Source organism: Pteropus alecto, unplaced genomic scaffold, assembly GCF_000325575.1.
Source record: "Pteropus alecto unplaced genomic scaffold, ASM32557v1 scaffold25, whole genome shotgun sequence".
NCBI classification, from domain to species: Eukaryota; Metazoa; Chordata; class Mammalia; order Chiroptera; family Pteropodidae; genus Pteropus; species Pteropus alecto.
Genome location: NW_006441955.1, coordinates 11,877,824 through 11,896,768, shown reverse-complemented (window position 1 = coordinate 11,896,768; position 18,945 = coordinate 11,877,824). Strand labels below are relative to the sequence as shown.

Sequence of the window (18,945 nt, the reverse complement as noted above, 5' to 3'; positions counted from 1 at the left end):
AAATAGACCACCCAGCCAGTCCATTTTGGAATTTGGAAATAAGGGAACAGGGTCTAAAACATTCTCAACTTTGGCTACTAGCCAACCACTTAAAGTCTGTTCAGCTAGTTATCCTCTGTATGTAGACAATAAAATATCCATAATATGTGAGGTAAAATTACTACTTTCAAATGACTACAAATTTCCTTCTTATTTTCAGTTGAAAAGGCCCCTTAACTACACCGGGTCCTGTGTAAAGCTCAGCATACCCTCAACTGCTGGATGCAAGTGGAGGAGGCTCCCAGGCTTACCCGGTACCTCATCTTTCAAAAGGCAAGATCCAAGAATTTCCTTTGTCTGGAGGCATTTCTAAAGAGCCTCGGCAAACAATGGTGGGTCACATCTGCTAACAATATTTAAGAAAGCACAATTCACCTGGTCTCAGAACTGGCATGTTAGATCAGACCAAATTCTAGTACCCTAGTTTCTTAAAGAAGAAAGACTAGCACCATTGCATTGTTAAAAATTCACTAGTCAGAATTTCATTATGCAGATCTGGAAACCAGAAGGCATTTAAGTTTTAATGTCTCCCTGAGTTGGGACCTTTACATATTTTAGAATATCAATCATTACTATTATTGCTGCTATTTTGGTGGTCACTCTACTGTGTCTATCCCTGCAGGGTTTTTTGAAAGAATATTGCAGAGAAAAACTGTTGCCAGGTAATTGTAAAAGAAAGTCATGCAAATTATGAAATATTGATAAATGGTTCTAGAATGCTCTAGCTTTCCCTCTAAAATGCAAACTGTAAAGCTGCATTGCCTCCAAAATTCCTAAAAATGACCCAACTAAATGACACATTAATCAAAACAGTTCCTACAACAGCAGTCCATCAGCAGCAAGAGACAATTCTTAAGAGTTTGGAACTACAAATTTTATTTTGCCTTTCCACTATGTATTAATATTGCAATATAATATTGCAATATATCTACTATGTACTTGAGGAGGTTGTGAAAGTAAGTTAAAGCAGAGGCCCTGCAATTTTTTAAGAGAATATTATCAGATAAAAGAAAATTTATCCAAAAGAGAAACAGAAATTTATAGTTTTCTTATCTCACTCCCAAATTACAAAGTGGACCCTACATATAAATCTTAAATCAGGAAATCAGTAGCCCAGAAGTTATTTCATAAATATTCAAAATCTTTCTAGAAATGAGTTAAACGATAACTAACAAGATCTTGACAACTGTGGTTCAAGAAAAGTGCATCTAGCAACATTTAGCAATGACATCTATTTTAACAAAGTTAAGATGAGAATGACATAAATGAAGATGGTGAACATGAAAGCTGGTTTCAACCAATACTCCAGGGTGATTTTCGAATTGGCAGGTAGAGCTGGAAATTCCAAAATCTGGGGCAAGCATCATGATTAATGGCCTTCCACTGATTACAAAGGCCCATTTGAGGGTTCATGCCACCAACATATGTGCAACTATCAGATAAATGAGGAAGAACAAACATGATTAAACCTAACGGAAATAACATAAAAACTAACTTTGATTTTTGTTAGAAATATCATATTTTAAAAACTACTTAGATGAGGTTATAATTATTAGCAGGCTATGCCGGTAATGAGAGACAGTAAATAAAAAAACAAACAAATATGTGAACGCAGCATTTTTCCCTCTGGCAAGGGAACCCCACATTTTCTTTCTTTTTTATTTCTATTTTTTTTTGTTTAGAGTGCTTTCACAGTGAGTCCCAGGGGAAGTATGCTTTCAGAGTGTCAATGTTAGAATATGTTATTCCCTCAGACATTGACTCAATGTGGCCCTAAGGAAGCGTGCCTTGAATTAAGTAGGGGGGCTATCGTATGAGCTTTTCTTTCATTAATGACTGAGCTGATGTACCACAGAATGCAACCTCTTGAGGACTGTTCACAGGCCCTGTAAATACTGAACTTCAAATGTTCTGTCCCATAAATACTTCTAACAGTAGCCAAAGTACATCATGGGAATTTACCAAGGTGGTCTGAGTCAAAATTGAAATCCAACAAATAAGGCTTAAAATCTCCAGGAGCTCTTGAAAAGCCAGAAAGGGGGTTTCAGTAGTATGCAAAAGGATTAAATAAATGATACCAGTCAGAGTTGAGAACTTTGTCAGGATTGTATTCCCTATAGTAATGAAGCATAAGCTAATATGATGGTATTTCATATACAAGTGACCCTTGAACAACTCGGGGATTAGGAGTGCCAACCTCCACACAGTTAAAAATCCATATATAAACTTTTGATTCCCTGAAAACTTAGGTGTCCCTCGGTATCTGAAAAGGATTAGCTTCAGGATCCCTGTGAGTACCAAAATCTGAGGATGCTCAAGTCCCCTATATGAAATGGCATAGAACAATGCATACAGTCGGCTCCACATCTGCGGATGCCTTACTGCTGATGGAAAATGGTACAGGTATTTATTGGAAAAAAAAAAAAAAAAACATGAATAAGTGGACTCCTGCAATTCAAACCTGTGTTGTTCAAGGTTTAACTGCATTTGATCACACCTGCTCATTGGGGTGAGGTGGGAGCAGAGGAACAACTTGATCTCTATGTCCATTAGTACCTAGTGCCTTGGCTTCCTAAAACTATTAATCATATCTGTGTATGCAGGTTCATTTGTCTACATACAGCTTTCCCCCACACTCAAATTAGATTCTCAGTTTTTTGTTTTTTGTTTTCTTAAAAACCTCTTAGAAAATCAACAGTGAGAAGATACTCAAAAAATATTTGGGGATAATGACAACATATTCATCTACTAATTAATTTTATTCATTAAGTAAGTTTCCTATGAAGTTCAAGATACAGAGCTACGTGCTATGCAAGATGTTTTTTAAAGGAATTTGTCATGAATCCTACCCTTAATCAGTTTATAGATTTTAATAAGCCAAATTCTATTTAGTTTGAGCCAAGGAAAACCTCATCTAAAACTGAAGACATCTAGGAGTCCCTTCTGTCCAGAATCACCTTCTTCTTGAGCACCTATTGTGAAGGTTCTATAAACTCGAATTGCTTTTGTAGTGCTCAGCTCCTGGGAGGTGAATAGAACTAAACGGAAAAATAAATATGGCACTGTGGGGATTATGGACAGATTTATGGCTGACATTTCAGAACAGAGTAGGTATCTACAAAACACGTCTCTAAAAGTCTTGGTTTATTTCTGACACTATTCCTCTACCACTCTCAGGCTCCCAGCTTTCTATCTCTCAAATGTATATACTCATTACAGATATGACAAGCTTTAATTGGAGAGTAGTAATGGTTACCTTTCTTCGAGTCCTAACTACAAACGAGACATTATGTTGTTTCATATGCATACTCTCATTTTCATACTCATGAGGCAGGTTCTTTTAGTATTCCTATTTTATTGATTAAAAAACAAACAAACAAACAAACACCTGAGATTGGGGTAATAGCTTATTCAAAGTCACCCAGGTATTATTTCATTTGAACTAAGGTCTGTTTAACTCTAGAAGTAGAGTTTTAATTATTTATTATACCAATTTTGAGTTTGGGAGATTCTGATATTTTATCTTTGGCCTTTGGATAATACCTTCAAAATTCCCATCTAATACTCTAATTGGACAAAGATTTGTTTTCTTTTATAGTTGAGTCTTAAGGGAGTACAAAAAAAAGAAAGTAAAAATTCCACAGAAAAAAAACCAGACTAGTTGGACAGGGAAGAAACAGCTGCATCCACTTTAGGTAAAGTTACATGGCCTAGTTTATGGTTTTGGATGAAACAGCATGTTACCATTTGTCTATTCATTCTCCATGGTTTACTAGGAAAATACCATTCGTTTCCCATTACCTTTCTCTTCAAGAGCTAGGATAAAAAGAATATTATTTCCCCTCGTATACATACATAAAGAAGGAGTAATGAGTTCCCACTTTATTTGAAGACCAGAGTCTGTCACTTCTTCATCTACCAAGATTCCAAAAATTCTTAGACTTTTATTGACACATTTATGAGAGGTCCCTCTTTAAACACAAAAATGAAACAAACAAGCAAACACCTTTCAGGAACTTAGTTTTCATAACCTGGGGTAGTGAAAAAGAAAGAACACTCCATCAAAGCAACACTAGGATGTTATCTAACGCATATAAATACCTAGTCCTGAAATCTTCAATTATTTTCCTATAGGTATTTTTCCTAGAGGTCTTTAGGGAAGAGATAAAATCATTTTCTTCCAATAACTTCAGCTGAGATTGACAGAAGGCACATAGAGGAAACTGATTAGGCTGATGTTCCCCTCATCTCAGCTTCAGCTGGAACTAAGACAAAGCAGCTTCTACTTTTTCTTTGAAATAAATAGAAATTTGAAACATAAGAATCTATAATCTTCTTTCCTAGATTATTAATACTTTCTTTGAACTCACATGATCCCTCCAAAATGGTACTGTGAATCCTTGACGTAGAACTAAGTAAATTGGGGTTAAAAGGGAACTTGGATAGTATCTCTGTGCCTTTGGCCGAAAAATCCAGGCTCAATCCTGGTGGCTTTTTGGAATGGGAAACGCATAATATCAGTATTACAGGCAGCTCCAGAAAGGCATGCCAGGCCTCTCATACTCTCAATTTATATTTGCATGTGAACAGCTTGTCGGCCATTTTATGAAGACAGATGAATCACAGGCCTGCTAGAGGGGTGGCCAGACCCAAATACGTGAACTACATACCCCTACAAGCTCACAAATTTTTAAAAATGAAAATAAAATAAATATCCCTGACAAAACTTCAGGCAGATTATATATAAATATAATATATGAACAAAATCATTTAGGGCATCGCCTATAAGTCACATGAGAAATAAAGTATGAAACTAATCTATAAATATCACTCTTTAAAATGTCAACAAAAAATAAGATGTAGCTGTTTATGACACTAAAAACAAGTCTGCAGAGGTCTTTCTCTCTCTCTTTTTTTTATGCCTGCTTTGAAAAGACAACTTTGATAAAGTAAATACCACCAAAATACCAAAATGAGAAGAAGAATAGTCACTAGACCATATTTAGCAAGAACCAAACAGTGTTATAAAGATTTTCCCATTGGAAAATGAAAACTCCTGAAATACTAGTGATAGGATATCTAATTAAGGTAAACTCAATCTTCAGTCTCACAATGCTGACATAATTCAGTTTATCTATCTATTCCAAAAGATCGGATGGAGATCAAAATGGGAAAATATATAAAACAATAAAAAGAAGAGAGACTCGAGGAATGAGATAATTCTAAGTAGGCGAAAAACAAACATGGTACGATTATACTGACTAGAAAAATGATAAGAGTAATATTGAACAACAGCCAACAATTGTTGAGTATAAACTATATAAATATGTACATATGATCTTATTTAATTCTTCAACAGATAGGTAATATTAATACCATACTATTTTAAAGATGAGGAATAAATCTATACCCTGAAAGGTTAAATACCTATTCAATATTATAAAGGTAAGAAACAATAGAGGCAGAATTCTAATGCAGGTCTGACATCACAGCCTGAGCTTTTAACCATGATGCCAAATTCCCCTCCCAGGCCTTCAAGCATTCCCATTAGAGCCTTCAGTTCTATCACCAAGGAAGAACACTTTAGAACTTTATGAAATAATATCTGTGAAAGTACACAATACAATGTTTAGCATATAATATGTACTGCTAGTTCAGATCTCAGTTTGTATTGAAACTTAAGGTTTTACTCAATCTAAAATTCCAACCTATGACAACCTTTTCCATACTTGGAGTACATGCTCAAATTCAGTATTTTACCTAATTTACTATTATATTCACATATAAAGGATATATTCTATTTTAATCAAATTGCTGCAACGGAAAGTTTATGTATTTATGCAACTGAGGAATTTAATATTGTCATGTACCCTTACTGTTTTACTTTAGACAATTTAAATCAGAAAACACTTCAAAGACAGAGATCGTTTTCTTAAAGCAATTAGTAATGGGCTGAACTCCTGAAAGGCCTCAAAAATACTTGTCAGTCGGTGATCTTAAATCACTAGTGAAGAAGAAGATCGTGGGGCATTGGCCACTTTAAAAGGAACTAAAATGAAATGTAAACATCATGGCTCCTCATTTATACTGGAAAAGATTCTGATTTGGCAAGTCGATCTCACCTCTCATAGTAATAAACTTTCTTGGGAACTAAAGTTCTCATAAATACCAAGTAGTGTTTAGGGGTGGGGTCAGGGTTTGGGGGGTGCTGGAGTGATCCAGAGGGCTCCTTCGGTCCTCGATTGTTCCTACTGTGGGTCACCCATAAGGCAGACCCCGAAATCCTTGTACTTGGTTAGCTGCTAGCTACTGTGGACTCTCAAAGCAGCAGCTAGAGTCCCAAACTAAACTTACCATTTTCTGGCTGGTCCTTAATGTCAGCGTCACTTGGCTGGCTGGGACTTTCAGATTGACTTGAATCTGAAAAACATAAAAATACAGCCAAAAATTACAGGGTCTGTGAAGGAAAGTGGATCAGAGGTGCCAGACTTTCTCAAAAGGTTCAGCATGTAAGCTAGGAATGAGAATTTTACAGAAATGACATGGTGAACGAAAAAAAAGAAAAGAGAAAAGAAAGTGGGGGAAAAGCAGCAGCAGCGGCCTGTGTTCTTACAGAGGTGTCTTGGTTGTGTTTACACCTCCAGTGGCTTTTGGCTTGTGCCAGATCATAACTTGAAACTCTTCAGAAACCATTCTCCTACAGAGAGACCATTTCCAAACTGCTCTTCTCCATTATTTATACACTAGAGTCTGATAAAGACTTCTTCCTTCATTACACACATCTGAAGCTTGATTCAGAACATAATAAAGTGTCAAAACATATTTTGAAGCTGGTATATAAAAGCAGCCCAAACAACAGTAACAAGTTCTGTTGATATTTAGCTCTGTATTATAGCAACAGACTTCGCAGACTAACACCATTAAACACTAGAGTTCTAATATTCTAGTGCATTTACTTGAACTAACAGGATAAATCAACGACGTCTTTCTGAAAGCTATGTTTCCCCCACTTTATAAGTATTCTTTTTCTCATGTACTGATGCATTTGGGGCTTCTTAGCAAGAACAGGTTCTTGCATACCTGTATCAAATTCCACCTATTTTTTATTTAAAAAACACAATTATTTTCAAACTAAAAAAAAAATTAATTCAATTTCATTTGACTTCTAAATAAGATAATTTAAAATAAAGTGACATTAAATTTTAAAATAAGCTAAAATTAAGTTAGATCAAAAGAACTTCACAGAATTAGAAATAAGCATGCTTATGATACAGTTTTGTGGGCAAGGAGGAAAAAAATGATGCAAAACATGTCAAGGGGAAAATTTTTTGATGTAAAGCATTTTCTGAGACTTGAAACAGTATATAACATTATATAAAAACAACCCAAAATTTTTTTTCGAAAAATCTCTATTATCTATGGAAAGCCTGAATCTGAACTTTACCTTGACTTCGCAGGGTTAGAATTGACTGTCTGAAATTTGACCACATTTCAGCAAGATGTTCAATGCAAGACCACAAGATCATGACATGTAACTGTGATTAAACTGAAAATATTACTCCTATTTCAACAGATTTATAGCACTACTATTCTCTTTCTTGGAGATATTGCAAAAAGACGTAGCACTACTAGTGACCCTGGATCAAGAAATGCTAATTTATTACTTTAGAAAGTCTCCTGCTTTTAAGCAAATGAAGATTTTAATTATAGGAAAGTACTATAAATAAAATGTCTATTTTAAAATTTTCTGATGATATTAACCTGGTGACTATAGCAAAAATTCTGTGTTGACTTAAGGGTTCAAATAGCAAAAGATGTGAAAGTGAACTTTTATTTCAGTTTGGCCAAGTGATAGATAGTTTTATCATCTTGTAACAATTGCCATAGTGAAGACAAAAACAAAAAGCATTATAGGTCAAAAAACTTTAGAGAAATCCTTCATAATGAATCGCAAAATTAAATACAAACTCTGAACTAAAAACTGGAAATGCAAATTTATATTAGACTATATTTGAAATTTTAACTCCATAAATTAATATTACTTTTATAGCAAATGATTTCAAAAGATGGCATGACTACCTTCTCTTTTTCTAAGATCCTATAATTTTGCCATTAAAAATTACAAATTAAGTATTCTGGGAAGTAATTCAACATAATCTAGGACAAAGGCATAAGTTCATTATTTTTATAATTTTCCAGAATAAAAATAAAAACCATTAATATCCATAATTAAATTTTTAAAAAATCCTTCTTTATTTTTTTTTAGGAAAAATTAAAAATTTTCCGGACCATGTCCCAAAATAGATACATAAAATTTTGCCAAGTAGAACATTTTCTTTGGAGTAATGCGAGCAAACCTGACTATATGATAGCCTGTTTGAAAAGACTCCATAAATTTCTAACTTCCCATTCAATCAAGAAGCAGAGAGCCATCTGTTTGGGAGGCTGAAAAGGGTAGTGTTTCTCCACAGGGTAAATTCTACAAGACGCCGCCAAGGCAATGCCCAGCGAGTTTTTCTAAGGCCTCTACAATTAAAATCAGAATCTTAAGGGGATGTTGCTAGCCTTGCCATTCTACCTTCTTGCTTATCTGGGAAGTAATTCAACATAATCTAGGACAAAGGCATAAGTTCATTATTTTTATTCTGGAAAATTTTAAACCATTAATATCCATAATTAAAATTTTAAAAAATCCTTCCTTATTTTTTTTAGGAAAAATTAAAAAATTTCCGGACCATGTCCCAAAATAGATACATAAAATTTTGCCAAGTAGAACATTTTCTTTGGAGTAATGCGAGCAAATCTGACTATATGATAGCTTAGCAGATGTTCTTCTTCTAGGTGTAATATTTTCACAATTAATCACTTCATGAACAAAAGGAAAAACATTTTTTATCTCAATTAATTTAAATACTCAGTCAATGATTTTTCTGATATTTATCTATTAGTATTAAGGCAAAAAGGATAATGAGAGACTCCCCACCCCCCAATTTTTTTTTAATAATCTGAAAGTGGACTTCTTTGTTCTTTTCACTTTTCTATTTGGTTCGCCACCAGATCTTCATAGGAATATAACGTGAATATAGAAAATATGAATAGCAGCGAAAGATGGCTCTAGGTATGTTCAAAGAAAGTTTAAAATTCCAAGCCACAGAAAAAGAAGCAAACAAACAGCAAACGACTGAGTGGCAGGGGAATGTTCAGAGTTGGTTTGAAAGGGGCCGCGGTGCTCTTGTGAAAGCTCAGATACAAACACTGGAGGGGGCATCTAGCCAAACTGAAAACGGAATTGAATTTCTCCAGTTTTATTCAAAAGCTGGACATGCTATTATCCACGGAGGACTGCATACTAAAATACACCATCTTCATAAGGGATAGTCGAAGCCAAAGATCTACAAGAAAATTTAAATGATCTAAAAACTTCAATAATTATTTTCTACCATGGGACATTTAATGCCGTTCCTTTTTTGAACCGAGGAACAAAACTACCCAGTCACAGTGCTATCCTATGCTGAGTACGCATGGACACTTTCTCTCTGGTATTGTAAAAGGTCACTGATGTTATTAAGTATGGAGCCAACCAGATGACCAGAATTACAAATTAATTTCTACCCATACATAATTGATACAAATAAAAGATCTTTTTAAGTATTTGCATTAAAATGCTATCATGAAGGTTAACAATTAATTTACTCTTCTCTTTTTTATACTTGGTAGAGGCCTGTCAGCAGCCAAGATAACTTTATGTCTTACTTTTTAGGATAATTATCATGTGGTTAGTTGATTCTCACCACCTGAAATAATTAGAGCCCCCCACAACCTACCCCCAAGCAAACCTGACTACATAGAATTGGGTGCCATATCTTGGATTTTAGATCTTAGATGTGGCAGTGACTTTTTCTGGTTCCCTGGTCGATAAAAACCAGAAGATTTTTATATTACAATGAAGGGAATATTATTTAATTTGTGTTTAAATGATGGACTTGGAAATGCTATTGTGAGGAAGTACATTAGGGTTATCAATTTTTTTTTCCCGTCTAGGTATTTGCTTTTTTGTTTAAGAAACCTTAGACTTCAACCTAACCTTGAAAAGCAATATTTCTTTTGGTTTTTAAAAAATTTATGAGCAGAAATTTAAACCTAAAATAGACAGGGTTTGCATAAAGGAGGCTGGTTTGAGACCTCTTAATTGAACTGGTAGCCATCTATCTATGCATTTTTATGGCGCCTACGGCTATATTGCTGGAGTACTCAGACAAAGATATTTCACTATCAATATAATCACTGGGGAAAGGAATAAAATAAATCCTAATGCCTACATATTAGTCTCTGCTTCCATAAGCTTGTGCAATGCAAGAACAGATACCTTGTACTGCACTTGCTACTTATCCACATATTCTGTTGCCCAACTTCAATTCTGCTCCCCTCTAACATGGAACCTTGGAGGATACTCCTTTTGGGAAGGTGAAGAATGACAGAAACATGTCAGTGAGGTAAAACTGACCAGGCAAAAATATAGGCAACACTTTTCTGTGTCTTTCTTTAGGCATGAAGCAAAGATAGAATGCTGTTAAATCTGGACCTAGAATGAAACTTTATCCTCTCCAGTCCTTAATTGTACATACATCTCTTATGATGTGACTTATATTAAGTGTACTAAGGTGATTTTAAATGATCTCCTATGAGAATTTGAGTTCCATAAGAAAAAGAGTCCCTTTCTTACTCTTGTGTTAGCTTCAGTATCTTCTAAAGCTAATTTTGGCCCAGCCAAAGATTCAACAACCGCTGAACTAAAAAGTTCAATTTTCATTTGTTGTTCAGCTTTCTAATACTGCACCACTGTCAGCGACTGAAAAATATACTAAGTTCACACCTAAAACGGGACTGAGACTTATTAGATGATACAGGAAGGCAGAAAAGGCCTGTATTTCTGCCTGATGTCTCCTTTGTGGGCCCTGGCACGGGTGAGAGAGATACATCCCTCTGGTTTGTGGTTGAGAAATCTTGCGCAGTGTTTAGAAGTTGCAGACAATCACCTCCTATGATCCCCTGGCCGACACACCACAAGAAGCTCCTCAGAATAACAAGAACTGAGGACAGTGTCTATACACAGGAGATCCCCAGAACTGTGTACAGGCTAAAAGGATGGATGGCAGAAGAGTATCTCACACATTCAAAAAATACAAAAATAAGAGAAATCTGTCATATTCTGAGGCCCGAAGAGTGCCTCAAAATCCTACCAACTGCAGTTGTAAATGGTTGATAAAGGAAAAACAGTTCAGCATGCAGTGGTGAAGAACCCTTCTCACACTGAAACCAGCATAATTCCTATTCATTCTGTCAACATATCAACAAAAGTCTATGGACCAAAAAGTACAAATTCTGGTTCCACTAGAAAAATAACTTAGCCTAAATTTCAACCTCCCTACATGCATGATGATTTGGCTAAAAGCAAAGTTTGTTAGAATTTTGTGTCCAGTTTTAAATCTCCCAAATTAAAAGCTAATATGAAGTAATCAGAAAGCACCCAGAAACAAAAATAAGTTAGTCAAGTGAAAGCAATAAAGTAAAAATGCCACCTCAAAGAGTTGGAGTTGTTTATAGTATGAAAAAGAAAAGGCGAAACAGGAATGAATACTTTTCTACAACTAAATGAAGACAAGAGCATTCCTGTGTTAAAAAAAAACACGAAGTAAGTGTGATTATACTCGGAATAAACAGTACCCTCTAGAATTGTAGTCTTTAAAGATGTTCAAAATTTAGGTAAGCTTTTGATTCTTATCATTTGGGAAGATGAATACTTTGCAAAAGAGTCAGGCCAGAGAATACCAAGATTCATTTTTTTCACATGATGATGTTATTATAGAAAAAAATTCTATTTTTGATTAGTAGTGTAAGGTTTAGAATTACTGTTTTGATCATCCAGTATCGTAAAATGTTTTTACAGTAAAGAAATCTAGAAAGTCAAATGGCTATGATAGTCATATTTTGTTCTTTGGTCTCATAGCTGCAGTTATAAAAATTATTGTATTACTTTAAAATATTTAGGAATATTATCTATTTTTTCCAGTATTCCCATGATCTTAAAGACTGAGGTGTGAGGAAATATTTGAAAAACTTTTATTTGAGAATGTAAAATGCCAGTGTATAAGTGCACATACGTATATACAATTCATAGCTTATGTGTAAACACTGACGAATATAATAGCATCATCTAAATGTAACATTATTCATCATAGTCATGGCAAAGAACAAACAGAAATTTGTAATATCATCATTAAATCTGGACCACTAAAAACATTCACTTAGTATTAGCATTTCCAGGGAATAGATAAAATCCTTTAAGCTCAGAAAATAACCAAATTGATATTTAATGTCAATTAATATATATAACTGTGGCCTATTTAAGGAAAAACATACAATAACTTAGTTTTTAACTATGAGGTGAGTCACACCATAAAAGTTTTCTTAGCTTTAAAAATGGAAATTCTCCACGATTCTTTAAAAGGAAAGTCTTTATTGCATTTAAAAATATAAAATCTGATCTGTATAACGTTCCTAGTAAGCTAGAATTGAGTCTCTGTATGGATATGTGTGTGTATGCATGATACTTTAGTAATCAAAGTATGGAGAGTAAGTCCTTTTTCACCAGAAGGGAGATGAGGAGAGGTGGTATAGGAAACGTTCTAGTTCCGAAAGTACCAGGCTTATTTGCACACATTGGTCTTCTCATCAGGATTCAGAGGGAGCAGGGAAGCTGTGTTCTGAGCAGCAGTGACTTGGAAGAGCTCTAGCAGACCACCCTGAGGGCTGCCAGCTGCTTGGGAGATCCACCCCTTACCCACTCCTGTGTGTCGCATTTTCAGGGAGTACTTAAGAGTGTTATATAATCTAGGTTACTACCATTTTCTCTCTTAAAACTTTTATAAAATGCCTTTTCAAAGAAGAATTTGTGAAATATTAAATTTGCAGGCATTAGATTTTTTGGCATTAATGCTGATATTTAAGGCCCATCTGTTTAGTCGGAACTGTGTACGATGATGAGATGGTTTGGGTTGAAGAGTAATTCAACTGTCTTATCACCTACTCATAAATGTGTTATTTTTCTATGTGCACAAGGAGGTTGCGGAATGATACACAGTGTTAACATGTTGAGAAAAAAATGGTGTAACTATTGTTGTGTTATGATAGTGAGGGGAAATCATTTCAAAGCTTTAAAATACAAATTCAGTCGCTCTGAATGTAATGACAAAATGACTCAATCTTTAAAACTTTAATCTTCATATGAGATTGATTTCAAATAATGATCAGCTTTTTCTTTGAAGTTATAAATGAAGTCGATGGGGGAAAATATGGAGATTATGAAAGATATGCAAGCATGATACTTTGACTAAATTTATAATTTCTCACGTTTTCTTTGATAAGGGTCTATGACAAAAATAAACAAGTGCTTAAGTAATCAATTTGAATTTTGTTTTTCCCATAATAAGAGCTGTGTTGACATGTGATGGTGACCTGTTGATCAATTCAGAACTCAAGTTATTGAGTCAGCCTGGTTACCTACCCACTCATGTATAAACAAAGACCTGCTTAAAAAGCCATCACTATAACATTATTGCTTATCAGAATTATGCTCAATTTCCCCTTTGTAGTCACTTTTTTTCCACACAAAAAAATTAATTACAACAGCAAGTTCTTAGAGTTCTTAAAACAGAAGAATATATAATTAAAGCACATTCAGCCATCTATACAACTTAAAGTAGAAAGTTTCCCTACTTTCATGTTATAAAAACAAATGTGTCAAATGAAAATGATGCATAATTAATAGTCTATATGCATTATTTACACATTTCTGGATATTTGTAAAGAAATGTATTAAAACAATAAAATATCCTCTGTTGAGGGTAACCATGCTATTTAAGTATTTAAAGAATATTCAAAGTATTGACTTTTTTTGCATTTGTATTTCATTACTGAAAGGAGTATGAAATGGTAAGAAGATGGTATCCTAAAAAACTCTTAGCTTTATAGTTTAACTGTTCTGGATCTCAATTTCTTCATCTGGTAAGTGGAGTCAGTAATGACTATTTTGCCTAACTTAACAGAATTGTTGTAGGGATCAAATAAAATAATGAAAGAAAAGCTGGTTTTGAAACTATAAGGAGCCCCCCCCCCCAAAAAAAGAAGAAATTTATGTTTACCACTGCAATATAAATCTTCCCATTCACACGAATTTTTTTCTTTTAAAAAATCAACCCCAACCCACACATGATGTGATTCTGGTATAAACTATCAGCATCACAGACCTGTTTTTAAAGAAAAGGTTCTTAATTCCCATATACTGGGAAAGAGATTATCTCTGATAATGGGAATGTAAATCTCAGCTTGCCGTTGTTTATTCCAGACAGACATTTGTGTGTTAAGTCTGTTTATCAGGCAACACTTTGTCTAAGCCAGGAAGTAGTCAGTCTTTGTAACAAGATGTATGCAAATGAATTTCCCATGAGTCTCTGCAGCAAATTGCAGCAGGAAAAAAGAAAATTTTTCCCTGTTACTTTACCAGCAAGAAGCTACCTCAAAAGTAGTCTTGAAACAGAGAACTCTGATGAGTTAAATGAGTGCTAAACATGTGCACACAGTCTGTTGCTCATTATTCTAAGTAGACTTGGTGCATTACATAGGTTTATCAGACAACACTCTGGGTATTCAGGCTTTGTAACCTGTTGGAAAATGAACAGTGACCATAATCCCATGAAATAACCTATATGAGGCAAAACTCCAAACCTCCTGTCACTTTCAGAATCCCCGCCAACAGACGCTTCCACAAAACCTTTGAGACTTTCAAAAATATATTCAGCTTTACCTTTTTGCCTACCTCTTAAATAACTTGATTCCCTGATGGCACAGAACGATGAAGTTTATCACGCAAACTGGACTGATAAATAAAAAATTTGCTAACATGCCTTATCTAATAAAAACAGGAAGTTTTTTAAAAAAAAATATTTTTCTATCATAATATGAGTATTTATTCTTTAATTCTATTATTATTTATCCTGGGATCCTTTTTTTAAATCTTAATATAACTAACTCTTTTTTTTTTAAAGTCTATACATGCAGAATTGAACAGTCTATTTCTTTTCTTTTTTTCTTGTTAGTTTTCTACAGGGTTTGAAAATCTGACCAAAGAGTCAAATTGGTTTAGCTTGTCTTCCTAGACAAAATAAACACTTTAGGACTCTACTTGTTTGTATTCTCCTCAGTGGTGCTGTATGCATCAGCAGCTAAAAACAAAGAAACTTTTTAGCTGCTCAGACAAAATGCAGAGGCTTCCCAAACAAGGAGGCAAGGGAGGTGGCATGGGTAAAGGGGAGGGTGGGGGTGGAGAAGTGTGCAGAAAGTCTGACAGTCCATTCAATATAGGGATGATGGCTATAATGCATCCAGGGTCCCCTTGCTAATTAAATATGCATTGGCACAGTTTTGATCGATGCAAGCCATGGATCAGATGACACACCTGCAAAATCTTGAGCCCAGAGCTCCCAGGAAAGGGGAAAATACAGTCTTGTCTCCTTATCTTTGTTTTCAAAGGCTCTCAATTTCTGTGCTTAGATATCTAATTTAATTCTCTCACCCCTCAGCAAACTGGATTAGGGAAGTCAATACTGCCTTTGTGCATCGACAGGAAAACACAGCTTTCCTTTTATTCAATTTAGCTATGACCTTTAGACAAAGATAATGACAACTGTCTAAAAGTAAGGTTAAGGCCTCAAGAAGACCCCCGAAGCTAAGGCTCCCATTGAATTTTGGATGATAAGGTAGTGGGGTTTACTGTGACATTTTCCTGTTTGGAAAGGGAAAAAAAGGAGGAAAGGGAATTAAGAATTGGATTGGTGGAGAGGCGAGGAAACATTGTAGAGGAAATTTAAATCCACTGACTAAATCACCAAACTCTCAAAAATCAACCGAACCCTGTCATATCCATAACCAGAAAACAATTCCATAAAAGATTATGAATGAGAATGGCAGAATAACAATTTGCCTAAAAAATACAGATGCCTAAATGAGAAGGTTGAAGATTCTGTGGGTGGATAAATCAGGAAGTTTGGGGTTTCGTTCTTTTTTCCTGAAACATTTGAGAAAACATGACTATCAGTGTGCTCGTAAGTTCCACCACAGTGAGAGATATAACTAGAAATTTTGCACAAGTCTGGCATTCTGCAGTGTTAGCAACATTCACACCACTACTCCTAATCAAAGGGGAAAAATGATATGAGAACATTCTCCTGAAACAGCACTACTTCCTTTTAATCTCCTTGTCTTTGGGCCGACTCATTCCATTCATTAATTCATTGCATTCAATAATGCATCTAGTATGTGCCTTTCACCCTGTATAACTGGAAATACAAAATGAAAAAAGGCAAGGTCTCTGTTCTCAAGGAGCCCTTCGTCAATCAGGATAATGATAATAAAATCAAGATTCTGCGGCATCCTCTCTTGATTAAGTCCTGTCACCCTGTGATATTAACATATAACTACATATTATTGTGCACATTTGTAATAGTTTTTATTCTCTTACTATTAGCAACAATTAGTACTACTAACTATAGCCTCGTAACAGAATTTATAGTAGTCTGGATACTAACTGTTGATGGCAATGGTTGGGATTAACTTTTCTAATAAAATATAGAGAGGTTTAGGCAGAGTCCTTTCAAGTGAAATCTGGAGCTATGATCACATAATTAGCATTATTGAGAATGGTGTAAAATGTCAAAATAGTTATTAAAAATCAGATTTTTCCCTCTTAGGAATAATTTCATAGATAATGCAGAATGTTCCTCCGGATCAGACCTGGTGTCTTCCCTCTCAGAGAAACAACAGTTCTAACAGGTGGCTGTGGTACAGGAAAAAAGGCAAAGGACTTAGCATTAGAAGACCTGGATCTGAGTCCCTTCTCAGCTCTGTGGAACTGGACAAGCCCTTTTACTTCTCTGAACTTCAATTTACTCATTTTCCAAGTGCCTGACTTTCAAGATTATGAGAGTTGAACAGCGTGATTTAAAATGCCTTTTAAATTATGGAAGCGATAATTCTCCAACTGTATACTGCATAGAAGCAGGTTTTCTAAAATATATAAACTGGTTAAAGAATCACATTGACTACCTACTTGTATTTCCTACCTCATTATTTTTATTGCCAGGTAGCACAGTATCTGGAAGATATAGGTATGAATAGATGTTTGTTGAAATGGAATTCAATCAGAAGTGAAAAAAATAACTTTTTCAAGGGTATGGAATACAACAGGGTCTATCTAGGGAGATGGCAACCGATGTTCTTGGGTGGATTTTCTGGATTGGAGGGGACTGCATGACTGGATGGTGGTACATTCCATGTGCGAGGAGAGACCCTAAGGCAGTCAGAAGACCTACTTTCTGATCTTCAATTGAAAACCAGAATGAGTGGGGCTAGGTATACTGTAAAGGTTCTTTCCAGCCCTAGGGTTCTAATTTGAAACAAATCATTAGCAATCCAGTTGTTGGTTTTCTGGCTGCATTCAAGGCTGGGACCCACATTTCATCGAAAGAGACTAGGTGGTATTATGTGCTGCTGATCATAAGTGCAATTAGAAATAACATGAGTGCAATGATTATTATATGTCAAAGACTCTCCCTTCCTTATAAATGACCACAAATAGCCCACTAAGAGTTGCAAATGTTTGTCATCAGTGACTTGGCCACCCCTGGTCACAGAAGCCCATAAATATTGTTTCTCTTTATATCTTGATCCATCACGTCATCTGAAACACCAGAAAATTTTGTGTTTAGTAGCTACTGAAAAAGGTAACCTTAAAGAATTTAATTTAGGTCCTAGGATTTAGGACAATACTTTTTAAAAAATACTTCAGATATACCTATACACACACACACACACACACACACACCATGTGCTTTCAATTTCCACATTGGCAATATCTTTGCCCTAATAGTTTGATTTCTGAACCTATAACAAATATGCACGAATATAAAAAGTTATTTATTTGGTCAAACAAAAATTGGTCCTTAGACTTTCCATATTATCATCATAAAGCTCATGTGAAATCTGATTCTTTAGAAATTCACCTAAGCCTTTTTCAAGTAGAAATAGTCATATATGTTTTGCTCCTATGTCTTTAAGATAGATAAAATGATTTAAATATATTGAATCATTTCATTTTTAGGAGTTTCCATTTGGATTCTATCATGGCATTCTTCCTGACATATGCAGTGCTAAGTTATTTAAAATTAATTGCAGTACAATATTTTAAAATTTCTTCACATGGTGCTAATCTCAAGTGCTTTGGATGTTTGAACCACACTTGGAAGCCATCGGGTTCTGTGTATCTTTATATCATGGAGCAGTTGAACATGCTAAAAAGATTAGTCAATGAACTTTAATCCATAACTATAACGCATATTGAATTATAAAATTTCAAAAATGTGTTAGTTGATACAAATGAGAAAACCACAAATATCCAACATGACAAGAAAAAAAAAAGAAAAAACCTAGGTCATTGTAACACATGAATTCACTTTTGTAGCTTTGAAATCAGAAAAGCTTTGAGAAATCCACCACAGATCACGGGGTACTAAACACTTAAACCTGGTTCGGTACCAGTGGGGAGCTGATGTGCTCTCACCTTCATCTAAATTCATTTTAGTTGTCATTTTTATTTTTGTTTTAAGATAAAATCTACATTCTTTTCTGCAGTTATATTGTCGGGGGGAGATAAGCATTTTGCATTTCAGTAACAGTATAGATGAGTAATTTGTTTAGTAATAATCCTAATATTAAACTGTCTACCATACAATGCCTACTAGTAGTTTGTGTAGGATTAGTCAAATGAACTATCTTCAGGATTTGCTTTAAAAA

The 18,945-nt window shown here is 34.8% G+C and overlaps 1 protein-coding gene across 2 annotated transcripts in view; it reads right to left on the bottom strand.

The window, feature by feature from the left end:
* The window catches only part of NFIA (nuclear factor I A), a 348,065-nt gene that overhangs the window by 159,190 nt on the left and 169,930 nt on the right, over positions 1 to 18,945 (bottom strand). For both annotated transcript variants that reach the window (XM_015595051.1, XM_015595052.1), the window contains exon 3: positions 6,394 to 6,459. In XM_015595051.1, the coding sequence (XP_015450537.1) occupies positions 6,394 to 6,459 (66 nt within the window). The remainder of the gene's footprint in view (positions 1 to 6,393; positions 6,460 to 18,945) is intronic.